This window comes from Gymnodraco acuticeps, unplaced genomic scaffold, assembly GCF_902827175.1.
Source record: "Gymnodraco acuticeps unplaced genomic scaffold, fGymAcu1.1, whole genome shotgun sequence".
NCBI classification, from domain to species: domain Eukaryota; kingdom Metazoa; phylum Chordata; class Actinopteri; order Perciformes; family Bathydraconidae; genus Gymnodraco; species Gymnodraco acuticeps.
The window spans coordinates 44,491-60,000 of NW_022990228.1; the positions used below are offsets into that span (position 1 = coordinate 44,491).

At 40.3% G+C, this 15,510-nt stretch overlaps 1 protein-coding gene across 2 annotated transcripts in view; it reads left to right on the forward strand.

Annotated features, from left to right (window-relative positions):
• LOC117547958 (arf-GAP with dual PH domain-containing protein 1) overlaps nucleotides 1-15,510 on the forward strand; it is a 38,785-nt gene that overhangs the window by 5,017 nt on the left and 18,258 nt on the right. For both annotated transcript variants that reach the window (XM_034218887.1, XM_034218888.1), the window contains exons 2-5: nucleotides 3,573-3,700; nucleotides 6,681-6,772; nucleotides 12,506-12,588; nucleotides 14,525-14,637. In XM_034218887.1, the coding sequence (XP_034074778.1) occupies nucleotides 3,573-3,700; nucleotides 6,681-6,772; nucleotides 12,506-12,588; nucleotides 14,525-14,637 (416 nt within the window). The remainder of the gene's footprint in view (nucleotides 1-3,572; nucleotides 3,701-6,680; nucleotides 6,773-12,505; nucleotides 12,589-14,524; nucleotides 14,638-15,510) is intronic.

A 15,510-nucleotide genomic window follows, 5' to 3' on the forward strand; every position in this document is an offset into this window, starting at 1 on the left:
AGCCATAGCACATTTACAGAGTTGAACCTTTGAAATATAGCAACCAAACGCACCTATCATCTTCTGAGGATTTAGAAAACCATGTCTAATTGTTGCCCTTAGTCAACACAAATTATACTATACACTTCTTTAGAACAGAATAGAAGGGATGAAACCCTCTTTAATGGTCACGTATGCAGAGCACTCAGCACACACAGTGAAATGTTCTCTGCTTTGAACCCATCCTAGCACCAGGAGTCTAGCACTAGGAGCAGTGGGCAGCTAGTGTGCAGCGCCCGGGGAGCAATGGGAGTGGGGGGGGAAGGGGGGTGTCCGGTTCCTTGCGCAAGGGCACCACGGCAGGGCAGGAGGTGAACTGGGACCTCTCCAAGTAGCAGTCCACACTCCATATTTAGGTCTAGGTCGGGGACTTGAACCGGCGACCCTACGGCTCCCAGTCCAAGCCCCTACTGACCGAGCCACTGCCGGACAATATGTTTAGGCTTAGCTCATCATCAATAGCCTAAATTATATAAAAAACATTTCCCAAAAACATTGCAAAATGATTTAATATTGAATTGCTGTTGACAATATGTTTTTTATTTATGAAGTGACACAAAGAGATTCACTAAAAACCTTTGACAGCAATAAAATGTTATTACATGTTCAGATTAATGTCCCTTTATGCACAGATAATGCGGATTACCATATTCAAACATATTTTCTGAACACCTGTAATACAAACAGTCTAAGTTAACAACTGGGGAAGTGAACTGTTGATATGTTACCCTACTGTCTTCACTGCTGCAGAAGTAAAGCCTGTGTTAGTGCCTGAGGGGCTTTAGCTGCAACATGAGGGGTCAAAACCTCTGCCGTCCCAAACGTCTCATCGTTAACCCCAAACACTGACACACTGACAGATGTGTGTCCGATCAGATAAACTGCTGCAGATGCAGAAAGTGTGTGAAAGCCCAAAAGCAGAGGGGCTGGTTCTGTATAAATGCCCCTCGTCTATGTATCCCCCGCAGAAACGCCTCTAACGGCTTTACTTTCTGCAACCTTAGCAGTGATATGAAAACTCCTGTCAGAGACGGAGCTCTTTAACACTCAGCAAACCAGCAGAGTCACACTAACTAAGGAGTTTCCACCTCTTGCTCACTGCCACTGGGCATCTGTTGTTCCCAGTCATCCTGTCGAGAAACATGTACAGTAGAGAAGGAAGCACTGCGCGTGTGTGTGTGTGTGTGTGTTTGTGTGTGTGTGGTTACTCAGTCATGCGGACACAGTAATCTCCATGAGTGCTGTGTGCTTCTCCATAAGGTCTGACTCAGCCGGCGATGACCTCACTGCTCAGCGGCAGCTGCTGTGTAGGTGTGTAATTGCACAAAAAGGACATGTTACGAATTAAAAAGAAAGACCAGGCAAGTGGTTTGATTTGTTCTCATCAAAGCGCCGTCTCCAGGACTTTTATATAAATATCCCCTAATGTCGCGGGTTAAAAGAGATACATGGAGGGAAGATTATCATAGATGCCAGTAACTCCCTGGGGGATTCGCTCACATCTCCTCTCTGCATGATAAAGAACACACACTCTTCCTCCTTTATCCTCCTCCATCACCTTCCTCCTTTCTTCTCATCCATCACCTTCATCATCTTCCTCCTTTATCCTCCATCTCCTCCTCCCTGCTGCTACCTCAATGGCGACTCCCATCTTTTTGCTTTCTCCAGACTTTCCTTCCATTCTCTCTCTTTCCTTTGCCTCTCATATGATTCCCGAGAGCATTACACACTCTCCCTGTGCAAGCGTGTGTGTCTGGTGTGTGTGTGTGTGTGTGTGTGTGTGTGTGTGTGTGTGTGTGTGTGTGTGTGTGTGTGTGTGTGTGTGTGTGTGTGTGTGCACCAGGCTCGTGTGAGAAATGGCCGCAGCAGAGGGAGTGAATGTGGTGACTTTTGAGTGTTGCAGTAGGTCTGTCAGTAGGTTGTGGCCATGCATACACAATGCATGTTAACACGTGTGAGAATACACTGTGCAGTATATACACACACACACACACACACACACACACACACACACACACACACACACACACACACACACACACACACACACACACACACACACACACACACACACACACACACACACATACTCCAACATCCTGAGTAGATCCTGATATACATACAGTTATCTAGGTATAGGCTTTAGGGATGCAAATAAAAAAGATTTACATTATGGTTTTATCTGCAGAAAAATTGTGAAACGTTTTCTTTTACAGTTTCCCAGAGTGCATTGAGACAAGTTTCCAAAAGGAATTGATCTTACATGTTTATGTCAGTCAGAATGAACAAAAGAAACTTCAACAAGCAATCTGGAATGAGTTATTGACCATTCATTTTCTGTAAAATAGAAATGAAAAACAGTCTGTTTATCTCTATCCACACCGTTTTTCAACACTCGCACTCTCTCTGTCACGCTCCCTGAAACGTCTCTGACTTCATTTGCATGGACAGAATCAAAGTGTGTGTGATGCAGTGACTCACATGTACCTTTACTGAACACCCACGTAAGACACCGCTCATCGATCACACCGCGGAGAGAAAAACATCATCTGACTGACGGATGATAGGAGCTGAAGTCGATGTGTGTGTTTAGTACCATGCCCATGTTGGCAAAAGGGCTTTAACTCATGATCGATTAATCTGCCAGTATAATTTTTGGTCTGTAACATATCAGAAATTCTCAAAACTGTCCATTACAGCTTCTCAAAGTTCAAACGTGGGTGTGTTGTCAGTCCAAAACCCATAGAAAGTCCGTTTATTCTGATTCAAAGCAGATAAAAACAGGAAATCTGCATATTTGAGAGTCTGAAAACAGCCTTTCTGCCATATCTGCATGAAAAATGAGTATTATGTGTGTGTGTGTGTGTGTGTGTGTGTGGTCTAGCATTACTATACTTGTGGGGACCTAAATCTGTTTACACAGTCACGTGTAGACTCTCCTCCCTTATGGGGACAAATTGGAGGTCCCCATGAGGGGAATCATTAATTTTAGGGTGAAGACTTGGTTAGGTTTAGGTTAAGGGTTAGGTTAAGGGTTAGGCATGTGTTGGTTATGGTTAAGGTTAAGATAAGTCTCCAGGAAATGCATGTAAGTAAATGTAATGTCCCCTGAAGTGATGTATACATGGTATGTGTGTATGTGTGTGTGTGTGAGTCTGTTGATGCAGCTAACCTGATAACTACGTAGGCGGACTTCTGATCAGATCTCATGCGCTCTGCTTCCTGTCACTAATCTAAATAGGATTTCCCCCAAAAAATCCCATGTTGCTGCCGAGCAGGGACACGCAGAGTCCCCTGTAATATCTGCTTCATTTACTCTCAGTATTTATATCCTGAACCTCGAGCTGTGTCTTTTCTTTGTTCCTTTTTTATGACAAGATTGTCTTCAACTCCACCACCTTTCTCTCCTTCTGTACCGCTGTGCCTGAATTTAATTTCCTCCCTTCTCTCCTGCTCCCCTCCCCTTCACCTCCATGCTTATCCCCTCCTTCCTCCTCCCTTTCTATCTTCCTCTTCCTCTCTCTCTCCTGCAGAACCGGAGTGGGCCTCTCTGACTCTCGGTGTGTTTGTGTGCCAGGCCTGTTCGCTCCTCCATCGCAGCATCCCTCACATCAGCCGGGTCAAATCTGTCCAGGAAACGTGGGATGCCAATGAGGTGGAGGTGAGGCAAAACATACTCACATTACAAAAGATATATTGATCGAAAATCCTGAATACATCTTGCTCATGGCAGCGGGATTCTCGCAATACCACACACAAATCTATCTTGTCAGACTTAACGTGTTTGTTTCTGAACTACAGTAGTTTGGACCAATGAGCATCCTGCGAGCATACTGACAGTTAAAGGTGGGGTAGGTAAGTCTGAGAAACCGGCTCGAGATACACTTGTTGTTATATTCCATGGAATGCTCTTAACATCCCGATAGCAATGAATATCTGAAGTGCTTTGACAAAATATCCATTAAAAAATATAATCTGTGGAAGCAGTGGTGCTGTAAAAAGCACGACCAATCATCTGAGCCGGCTAAAGTAACTGGATGGCCTACCTGCCTGTCAGCCTTCCATCTGGGCACAAACTTATCTCGTGCCCTCATTGGTCATGTGCGCGTTTGTGTGTGTTGGAGGCGGGGCTCTGTGAGGAAGTGGCAGATTTGTTCCGGCTGTTTATTTTCAAATTCTAGCGCACTCGAGCTGGTTCCTCCAAAATTACCTACCCCACCTTTAAGGCTGTGGTTATATGTATTATTGAATTGGCTAAATCTGGAAAAACACAAAGTTCATTAACTATGTTTGACGTGTAAAGCGAGGACAATTCATGTGGGAACAAATCACCTGTTCAATCTTTTGCATTTAACACCTTTTTTGATGCTGGTCTGGGTCAAAACATTTTCACAAAATACTTTTTTTTTACTCAACAATAAACAAAACTCCAGGAAATTAACAATACTTGCCTTTGTATTTACCTTGTGGGATTAAATACTTATACATCCCAAACAAGCTGGTGCTATTCCTTTAAGAATGCTCTAGTTGTTTTTCCATGTAGCCTAAAAATATAGAGACATAGTGAATTGTGTCCAAATTGTTAATTCTGCAGACTGGTTGTGTTAAATATGTGAATGTTGTAAAAATGATTGCAATAAATACAAATAATATGAAGTATGAAGCCCATGGTGCCTACAGAGTCTCAAACTGTGCCATTATCTTTGTGTTTCTATGGAAACAACCTAGTCGGGGGACGTTTTTCATCAATATGACAGAAAAAGGGCAGGATGGGGAAACTGCAATGAAGCCAAAGAGGACTATTATTATGTTTTACAGTAGGTGCAGATCTCATTAAAACACTGCCTGCTGTTTATATTCTGCACTGTGCTGGTAGGTTAGGGAAGAGGTTTAATATGTTTTTGTTTTAAAATGCTGTTTTCTCCAATCAAATGAGCAATTTAAAACCATATTCAGATGTATCTCTGTCCATGCTAACATGCCTGAAAACACAGATCATATAACTAATAACGTCAATGGACAAGTATGTGCTTAAGTTAACAGGAAGCATAACACCGCTGGATGTAGGAATTGTCATATATCGCTTCAAAAATAGAAACAGACCTCCTAGACATGCACATTTTACTGCATTACAGCTGCTACCATGGACAAAAAAGGTCAGCTGTGCATCTGGTATCCACGTTGAATAACGCAGGTAGTCAACAAAGATGGTTCCTATTCTTTAAGACGTGTCATATGATGGGATAAACAATGAAGAAGCGTGTGTGGTTGGTCATCAAGCAAAAAAATCTCAGTTTCCGGCCGGCCAGTCTTAAACGCGACCCTTACGTTTTCATTCTTAAACTGAGACTGTAGCATATTTTTAAACATTATTTTTAAACATTATTTTTAAACATTATTTTTAAACATTATTTTTAAACATTATTTTTAAGCGCAGACGGAAAAAAGGCCTAAATAGTGTGGATGCTAGGCGTACATGAGGCTACAATTCAAATTGTAATACCTCAACATATCTCCAGTCCATCCATGTGCAAGACATTTCAAGTCTTATCAGCTCATGATCAATGCTCTTCAGCTGACCCTGACCTCTGACCTCTCTTTGGAAGGGAAATCATTCAGGGTCAATAGAGGATCATTGCATTAGTGACACCATTTATTCTCTGGTGTGTAGGAAGAAGCTGAGCTAAGTGTGTGGCTTGCAAAATACTCGCCCGCTTCAGAAATACGTCAGCAGGAAATAACACACAGATATTTATTTTTGAGATTGTGTTGTTTTTTTTGCTTTGTACAGAGAAGTTGTGCCGTGAATGGATTTGTCAGCGCTTTAACACCACTGGGTGACAAAATTGGACTTTGGGGGAAGTGATGCTGGCACGAGTCATAACAGGGGGTTGGAGGTGTGGGAGGACAGTAATTGGGATGTTAAGGGGATTTGACTTAAGGGGAGAGTGAGGTTTAGTGAGGGTAAATGTAGAAATAACACAGGAGTAGTGGGTGTTTTCGGGGTAAAACCTTAACACAAGCAAGAGTATTAGTTGTGTTAGTTAGAGTAATAGATTTGATTGCAGGCTCGGAAAAAAGGTTAATAAAGTGTGAATGTGTTGTGTTGAATCTCACCTTCTGTAATTGTAATATAGGGAGAGTTTGGAGGTGGTTTTGAAATGTCGGAGTTTTATTGTTGAGACTTCTGGAGCTGCTGTGGTCCCACTTCAATAAAACATCCGCAATTAGAGGAGACACTTTCGTCTAACAGACACAATAGGATTTATTTTACTTTGCAATAATAGTGGTAAGGGCTGTTATGAGATTCACAATATTTGTAATGTTTCTGTATTGTGAACACTGAAGGAAGGTCAATGTTAGTAAGTAGCCTTATTATGTTTCTGTGGTTCCCCTCTTTCATGAATCTGATTTTATTGACAACGCAAAGGAGACATTTTACTTTTTTACTTGAGGATTTTTAGAATAAAATATCTTTAAACTGTGGCTAGTAACCACTTTAAAACATGCTATTTGATCAATTGAGCCCATTTTCCATTCACATGTTAATGCAGCATTGCAGAAGCACTGCATATATTCCATTCAAATTCATATTAAGTGTTTTTATGAACAGGTTGTGTTTTTTTTAATCTCCTTTTCAGTTAGTCGCTTCCACTGGAAACAATGCAGCCAAGGCCAAATATGAGCAGAAGGTTCCTGCTTTCTACTACAGACCAATACACTCCGACTGCAAGTAAGTGATCCTTATTTCAGTTGTGACTTGACATGAATTAGCCTATATGCTAGTTAGTAACAGAATATTCATTGCTACGGCCAACTGACGGCATAGTTAAGGACAATATAAATCATACATTTAGTGACAAATTCCCCTTTTTTACATTATTCACTTCCCAACTAGCTCTTAATTTACATGGTTATTAATTTTGTATAGACTTTGCTAACATGGCGTTATTGTTTTTTTAATGAATTAGCATACTTGCTAGTTAGCTAACAAGGGTATTAATTGTTAACGACTTAGCCTACTTGCTAGTTAGCTAACATGGTTATTTTTTGTTAACAAATTAGCCTACTTTCTAGTTAGCTAACATGGTTATTTTTTGTTAACAAATTAGCATACTTGCTAGTTAGCTAACATGGTTATTTATTATCAAGGACTTCGCCTAGTTGCTAGTTAGTCTACATGGTTATTTATTGTTAATGAATTAGCCTGCCTGCTAGTTAGCCTACATGGTTATTTATTTTTAAATAATTAGCCTACTTGCTAGTTAGCTAACCTGGATATGACTTAGCCTTTTGGTTAGTTAGCTCACATGGTTAGTTATTATCATTGAATTAGCCTACTTGCTAGTTAGCTAACATGGTTATTTATTGTTAATGAATTAGCCTACTTGCTAGTTAGCTAACATGGTTATTTATTGTTAATGAATTAGCCTGCCTGCTAGTTAGCCTACATGGTTATTTATTGTTAAATAATTAGCCTACTTGCTAGTTATCTAACCTGGATATGACTTAGCCTTTTGGTTAGTTAGCTCACATGGTTAGTTATTATCATTGAATTAGCCTACTTGCTAGTTAACTAACTAACGTTTTCTTAAGCTAACTGACCATAGACTATTGTTGAAGACAGTAACGTAACAACATACATTTGGTGGCAAATCTACCTTGAAACACTATTCATTTTACAACCAGCTCTTTTTTTCAGTTCTCCACTGTAGACTATAATATTTGGCGCAGGTATAACTTAAAGGTCAGTGTTTGTGTGTAAATGTGTAATAACCTTCAGTGAACAAAATATCAAAGCTGACTCGTAAGTTCACAATGTTTTGAGATAAATAGTAAAGAAAGACAGCGGTTTCTTGGTATTTCTAACAGAAGCTAACCTTTGACGAGATCCCCACATGTAAGAAATGAATGATGGTTCAAGAGAAAGGTGCCATCATTAATATTAGTAAAGATGCATTGACATATTGCCACCAGTGTTACAGAGATTTCCAAAAACCAAAGCCAAACCCCCTCAAACTGCAAACAATGTCCATTATTAATCTTTGTATTAAATATAGTGAATTTATGAAGGTTTGTATTTTTCTCAGGGCTTAGGAAGGCTATTTAATTTGCATTACGTCTCAATTTAGAGTATTTTAGTCTTGGTCTAATACCCCTTTGGTTAGTGCAGCTTAAAGTTTCACATTTGATGTAATTTGTGCTTTTGTTGAGCTTTACAGTCAAGCTGTGACACACTTTACTGTAGACATATAGTTATTTTTTTCACACCTCTCACTTAAACATCACTTCCTCTCTGTGTCTATAAAAGGCATACACAAAGTATTAACCCCTCCCTGATCTATTTCCTATTTCCTTTTACAGAACTTTAGAATCGCAGTGGATTGATAAAACGATTTTTTTTGACAACATCACATATTATATTTGAACGTTATCTTAAAACTGCTGTACACTACAGACTTTTCTGTATTCAAAAACAGGTGAAGTCCTTAGGCGCGTTCACACCGCAGTACTTTCCCACTTTAGTTCCGATATAGTTCCGAAATGTTGCGTTCACACCAAAAAGAGCCGGAACTAAAATTAGTTCATGAGAACCTTTTTACCCCCTTTTCCGTCCCTGCTAGAGAGCAGGGACTTTCGTGGGAGAAAAAGGTTCCTATGTCTGATTGGCTGGGCGGATTGCAAACCACGCCCCGTAAAACTCCCAAAAAGTTTTGTGAAGCCGCCATTTTATTATCCTCGCATTAGGCAAGGCAAGGCAAGGCAAGTTTATTTATATAGCACTTTTCAACACAAGGCAATTCAAAGTGCTTTACAAAAAATGAAAGACATTAAGAAAATGGCATTTAAAATCAGTCATTAAAAAGAAAAGCTAATAAAATAAACATTAAAAGAAAAAATACATGGATAAAAGTTACAGTGCAGTTTAAGATATGAATAGTTCAATTAAAAGCAGCGACAAAAAGAAAAGTCTTCAACCTGGATTTAAAAGTAGTCAGAGTTGCAGCGGACCTGCAGGTTTCTGGGAGTTTGTTCCAGATATTTGGAGCATAATAACTGAACGCTGCTTCTCCATGTTTAGTTCTGACTCTGGGGACAGAAAGCTGACCAGTCCCTGAAGACCTGAGAGATCTGGATGCTTCATAATTTAGCAGGAGGTCAGAAATGTATTTTGGGCCTAAACCATTCAGTGCTTTATAAACCAGCAGCAGTATTTAGAAATCTATTCTTTGACACACAGGAAGCCAGTGTAAAGACTTCAGAACAGGAGTGATCCACTTTCTTAGTGTCAGTGAGGACTCGAGCAGCAGCGTTCTGAATTAGCTGCAGCTTCCTAATAGATTTTTTAGTGAGACCTGTGAAGACACCATTGCAGTAGTCGAGCATTAGCATTATTAGCATTAGCATTAGCCCAGCGCAGAAACGCAGAGAGACTAACTTATGGCAACACACAATAAAACATGAGAGCGGTGGAGATGAGGAGGTGTCTGCGTTCTGGCGATTTACTCGGAAGGCTTCAGTAGAAGCTGCTGGGACTCCCAGCAGCTTCTACTGAAGCCAGTCCCCAACTCCGGGGACTTCGGGTGGCAGTATACGCCGTGAAGTTGTTTGCGGCCTGCCAGTAAACCCAAAGCAGAAGAAGAAGAAGTGACGTCAGCGGCTTCATTTGCCTAATCTTCCCTCAGGGACTTATTCCGGTGTGAACGCGATCTGTCCTTAGTTCATGCGAACTAAAGAGTTCTCATGAACTAAGTTCTCATGAACCTTTGTGGGAAAAGTACTGCGGTGTGAATGCGCCTCTTAGATCTTGTGCTTAAATGAAAGTACAAATACCATAGTGTGAATTTCTAATTAGACTTCCTGCCTTCAAAATGTTACTTAAGTAAATAGTACACAAGTATTACCATCAGAATATACTTAAACACACAAAGTCAAGGTACTCATCAAGCAGAATGGCCCATTTCTGATTACTATATGTTAATTTATTTATAAAGCAATTATGTGTTTGTTGCGGCTGGTAAAGATAGATCTTATTTATGACTTATATACGGCTGGGTAGCTTGTGAATTACCTTGAAATATAGCTAAATTATTGTGTAGATTATATGTCATATCTGTAATATGAATCTGTAACTAGTAACTAAAGGTGAAGTGGAGTAAGGACAATATTTACCTCTGAGATTTAGTAACGAAGTAAAGTAACATTCCTCTACTCCTTTTCTGTACCAACAAACCTAAATATATACCTTTACCTCCTTCATACGCTCTGCTTGTATAACCTGAGGTAGTGACACAGATTTATTCTGACATTTTAAGCTCGTCCATCCATTCCTCTCTCTGTTTCTGCCACCCTCTGTGATTGAAAGAGACGGAAACAGAGCTAAGTCAGGTGGCGCTGGATCAAAGTGTCCTCTTCGATGTGTGTGTGCCATGCTGTCAGTTTGTGTTCACTCACTCTCTCTCCCCTGAGAAAGCAGGGTTTAGATCCAGTCACTAGAAGAAGGTGCCATTCAAAGGGAAATCCGCCACGTTTGAGATAGAGAAAGGAAACAGCGTGAGGGAGAGATAGTTGGCATGGTGATGTGTTGCCATTTGTTGAAGGTCTAACGTTGTCGAGATGTAGCTTTGGGAGAAAGTGTGGAAACAAAGGAGCGTTGTGGAACATAAGCTCAAGGCCTGTTCCATTATTCAGTTTAATCAGGACCTACACAAACAATAGGGGCAGTGTTCAAAATGGAAATCGGGAAAAAAAACAACGTGTAATGCTCTGCCATTGTATTAATCAATACCCCTCTCAGTGTGTGTAATAATAAATAATAATGCATTTATTTTATATAGGCGCCTTCTAAGGCTCTCAAGGTCGCCGTACATGTCATTCACCCATTCACACCCATTCATACAGAGCACCTTACATTCACACACTGTCGGCCATGCCATCGGGAGCGACTCAGGGTTGAGTATCTCGCCCAAGGATACATCTACATGTTGACTGCATGGGCTGGGATCGAACCCACAACCTTCTGGTTGAAAGACGACCGCACTCTCTCGCAGTCACAGTCGCATTAACAAGACCATGCAGTATATAAATCAATCAAATGAATAAAACGGAGGATGTGTGATGGATGATGTTCAGGGTGGATATGCGAGTGTGAAGAGATGTGTTTTGAGACGTGATTTGAAAATGGGGAGAGAGTCAGTGTTGCGGATGTCAGGTGGGAGAGAGTTAAAGCAGAATGTTAAAAACGATACAGGATTTGACGGGGGATTTGTTTGTTTGTGTGTGTGTGTGTGTGTGTGTGTGTGTGTGTGTGTGTGTGTGTGTGTGTGTGTGTGTGCGTGTGTGGAATAAAAAGCTACAGCTAGAGATATGAGGTTAGATCAGATTGCACTTTTACAACTTTGACTTACTTTCTACTCCACTTTCTCAATGCATATAGATGCCTCTTAAACCGTCACCTGATTTTGTTATTATTGCACACACCAAATTGTTATTATTATATATATATATATTATATATATATATATTATCCCAGCGCTGCCATTATTCACAATGTGAATTTACACTATCCTCCTTTTATTGTACTTTTTTATTATCTTACATTTGACTGTAATCTATTTTATAATCTATGTTTATGCTCATGTTACGTGTATTTGTATCTCTTTTACTGATATCTGTATTCTTTGTGATATCAATATTTCTGTGAAGCACTTCTTGTATGAAAGGTGCTTTAGAAATAAAGCTTATTATAAAGTATAATGTTATTTTCTAGACATTTTCCCTCTCCTAATGACTTAGAAATACAAGTACTGCTACTATAAAACAAAACAAAAGTTATAAATGAATAAATAATTACAATTGAACATAATTTAAACATAGATATACCTGTAAAAAAGAAAAAGGTGAATAATAATAATAATAGACAAAATCATACAACGTTTTACAAGGAATAAAATGTCTCTGTAATCATTATTGTTTAGTTATACTGTACAGAAATGGCTTCATACTGTACAGCATGTGTGTGTAGACCAGTGCTTCTCAAAGTGTGGTCCGCGGACCACTGGTGGTCCGTCAGCGCCCCCTAGTGGTCCGTGGGTATATTGGTAACATTTCACATATGAAATAAATAAATACATTTAAGTTTTCCGCACTCTCGCGGGAATATCTCCGCAATGGAACGAGCTTAAGTTTAACTTTCGATTGCATGATAAAGCCCAGCGCAACACCTTCATCACACATGCTGCCACTTGTTTGTACCACTTTCAGGCGATTTATAATCTGTTCTAGAAAAACGATGTGTTTTGGGATATTTGTGGAGTTGGATGGTCCGCGAGTGTTTTTTTATTGGTTAAGTGGTCCTTGGTATGAACAAGTTTGAGAAACACTGGTGTACACCAAGGTGAGTGAGTGTTAGAGAGAGTGTGTTTGGTGTAAATGATAATTGTGTGTGTGTTTTCTGTGTCTGCAGGATGCTGAGAGAGCAGTGGATCAGAGCCAAGTACGAGAGGAACGAGTTTGAGTTTATCGAAAAGCAGGAGCCTTACTCTGCAGGTACTCACATGTTTGTATTACTTAGCACAACTTAATATATAATGATGACAAGGGCATTAAAAGGGAAGTAAGCAGAGGATATTATACCACTCTCTTGTCTACATGTTAAATATGAACGTTTGTTTTTGGACCCATGGGCGTTTAGACCAATTGGACATTTTTCAGATTGTTATTGTTGAAAAAATGGTCCGTCAGAACAAACTTGTCAGTCTCAAAATTCAGATTGCATTAAGAGAAAACCTTTAAACCACCTCTGGTCTAAGTGTAAGACTGAAGACAAGCAATATATCCTTTCCTTGTCTCCTTATCTGCATTTCTTTCATTATAAATGGAGACTCCTTGGTGTTTAGAAGGCGACTAAAGGGATGAGTGAGAGTCTCTTAAAGGGATATCACCCGAAAAAGGACCTTCAATCTAATCTTAGACACAGACTTTCTTTACTCTAATGCTCTCTTTTACATTCTCCTTATTAAAAGCCCATCTCCGCCATTGATTTCCTCTCTGTTCTGTGTGTGTGTGTGTGTGTGTGTGTGTGTGTGTGTGTGTGTGTGTGTGTGTGTGTGTGTGTGGGTGTGTGTGTGTGTGGAAGAGTCTCTGACATGATCCATTCACCTACACAGGCATTACCTCATGGATCAATAACCCTCCATGTCGCCTCCTTCCCTCAGACTCTCCTCCTTCCTCTCCGATCCTTTGCATACACGATCAATATTAACATTGGCCGTTGTGGAGGCCAGTCACACACACACACACACACACACACACGCACACACACACACACATCAAATATCATGGCCCTCACAATGAGTAATGAAGAGAGCATACATGCACAAATAAAGATGACAGAATGGCTCATATTATTAAACTCTGACAGTGTGTGTGTGTGTGTGTGTGTGTGTGTGTGTGTGTGTGTGTGTGTGTGTGTGTGTGTGTGTGTGTGTGGGTGTGTGGGTTGTGTGGTGTGTGTGTGTGTGTGCGTTCGTGCATAGTTTTCCAATGTAACTGTAAATGAATGATATCACCGCAAGCCAATCAGAAAGCTCCGTCTGCAACAAGATGTGAAATGTATACTAGTTGACACACACACACACACACACACACACACACACACACACACACACACACACACACACACACACACACACACTGTGTTAATGCTCTATACTCTCAGGCAGTGACAGTCTGCCTGTGTCTGAAACGCAACAACATGTTCTGGATAATTGAACTCCATCTTCTCCATTCCACCGGGAAATGTTTGTCCGCTGACTTTTCAAGGTTCTGCTTATCGAAGGGTGAACAACGCATAAAAGATCGACCATTATCGCTCTATTTTATAACACTTGGCATATGAGGGTATGCATGAAACTTTACGAGTGTTTGTGTCTACTAACAGCAGACACAACAGAACTCGGAGCCACTTAAATAACAACGAATCCCATTTATTTCCCACGTCATCATTCAGGACAAACTAATTCCCCTCTCATCCCTTACGTGTCATTTTAAGTGCAAACCAAAATTGTTGCTCGTTTTAAAACACTCTGAATCACATCATCGGTCTAATGGCTAAAGTGTCAAATGAGTCACTTCTTAAACCACGAAAATAGATCCAGATTAGAAAGAAAAACACATCACACACAGCGTGACTGAAGTAGATGAGAACAGGGGGGCGGTGTGGGCCGAGCCTTTCACCAAGAATAGAAGACATTAAAGGTTATAAATAGATAGTGTTTTGGTCTTTAGAGACGGTTTATATTTGCTGCTAAATTCTGCCCTCTCTCCTCTCCTGGATGTTGTTCCTTTTCATCCTCCTCTCCTAAATGTGATTTCAAACGATTCCTGCTCTCACCTTACCCCGCCGTTTGCATCCCTCCATTACTCTGTTTTAATCCCCTATTCCCCATAACAACCTCAGACTGTTTTTGTACTCTCTGCTCAGGGTACAGAGAGGGTTTTCTGTGGAAACGAGGACGAGACAACGGTCAGTTCCTCAGCCGAAAGTTCATCCTGTCGGAGAGGGAGGGGGCGCTGAAGTACTTCAACAAGCAGGACGTAAGAAGACAACCCAGTCTCACAAAAAAACGTGTAATATCTACGTTGGTCCACAACGTAGGACGTAGTATTTCTACAAAAACGCCTCTGAAATTGTAAGATCCCTACGTTTTTTTTCACCATTCATTCCAATGGCTGCGTCTATGTCACGTGATCTTCAAATTTCTCCCTGCAGAAAAAAAAAACATGGCCGACATTCGTTTTATTCTCGGTGGAAAATGCCTATTTTAAAGTTAGTTTGGCCTTAAAATGCGTTTTGATGTCATTTGATGCGAGAAATATGAGTTGTTATTTCAGATTATGTGTGCAGTGGATGTACATGATCTTTAGTTTGCTAGTTATTACGAAGATTACTTCAGGAAATTGTGTCCATTCAACGTTTTCATTGTTACCAAGGTGGTTGCTAGGGACGCTGGTATCGATATTATTTCTGTTATGTTGTGTAACTGTTTCATGGTGTTATCTTTATTGCTACCCCCTTCCCCGTCAATGTATAGTGTTGGTCCACAGCGCAAACGTATTAGTTTTAGCATCTAAAATTGTGGCATTTTCCACCGAGAATAAAACGAATGTCGGCCATGTTTTTTTTTTCTGCCGGGAGAAATGTGAAGATCACGTGACATAGACGCCAGCCATTGGAATGAATGGTGAAAAAAAACGTAGGGATCTTACAATTTCAGAGGCGTTTTTGTAGAAATACTACGTCTACTACTAATTAAACGGTGTTCATACTGTAGTGTGAAAACGTAGTTAAAAAAACAGCAATACTCAGGAATGTAAGACTTCAACTGATACGATGATACTGTATTGTCACAGCAGCGACATCAACGAAGCATTTAAGACAAGAAAACTGACATTTAATACAACATTACA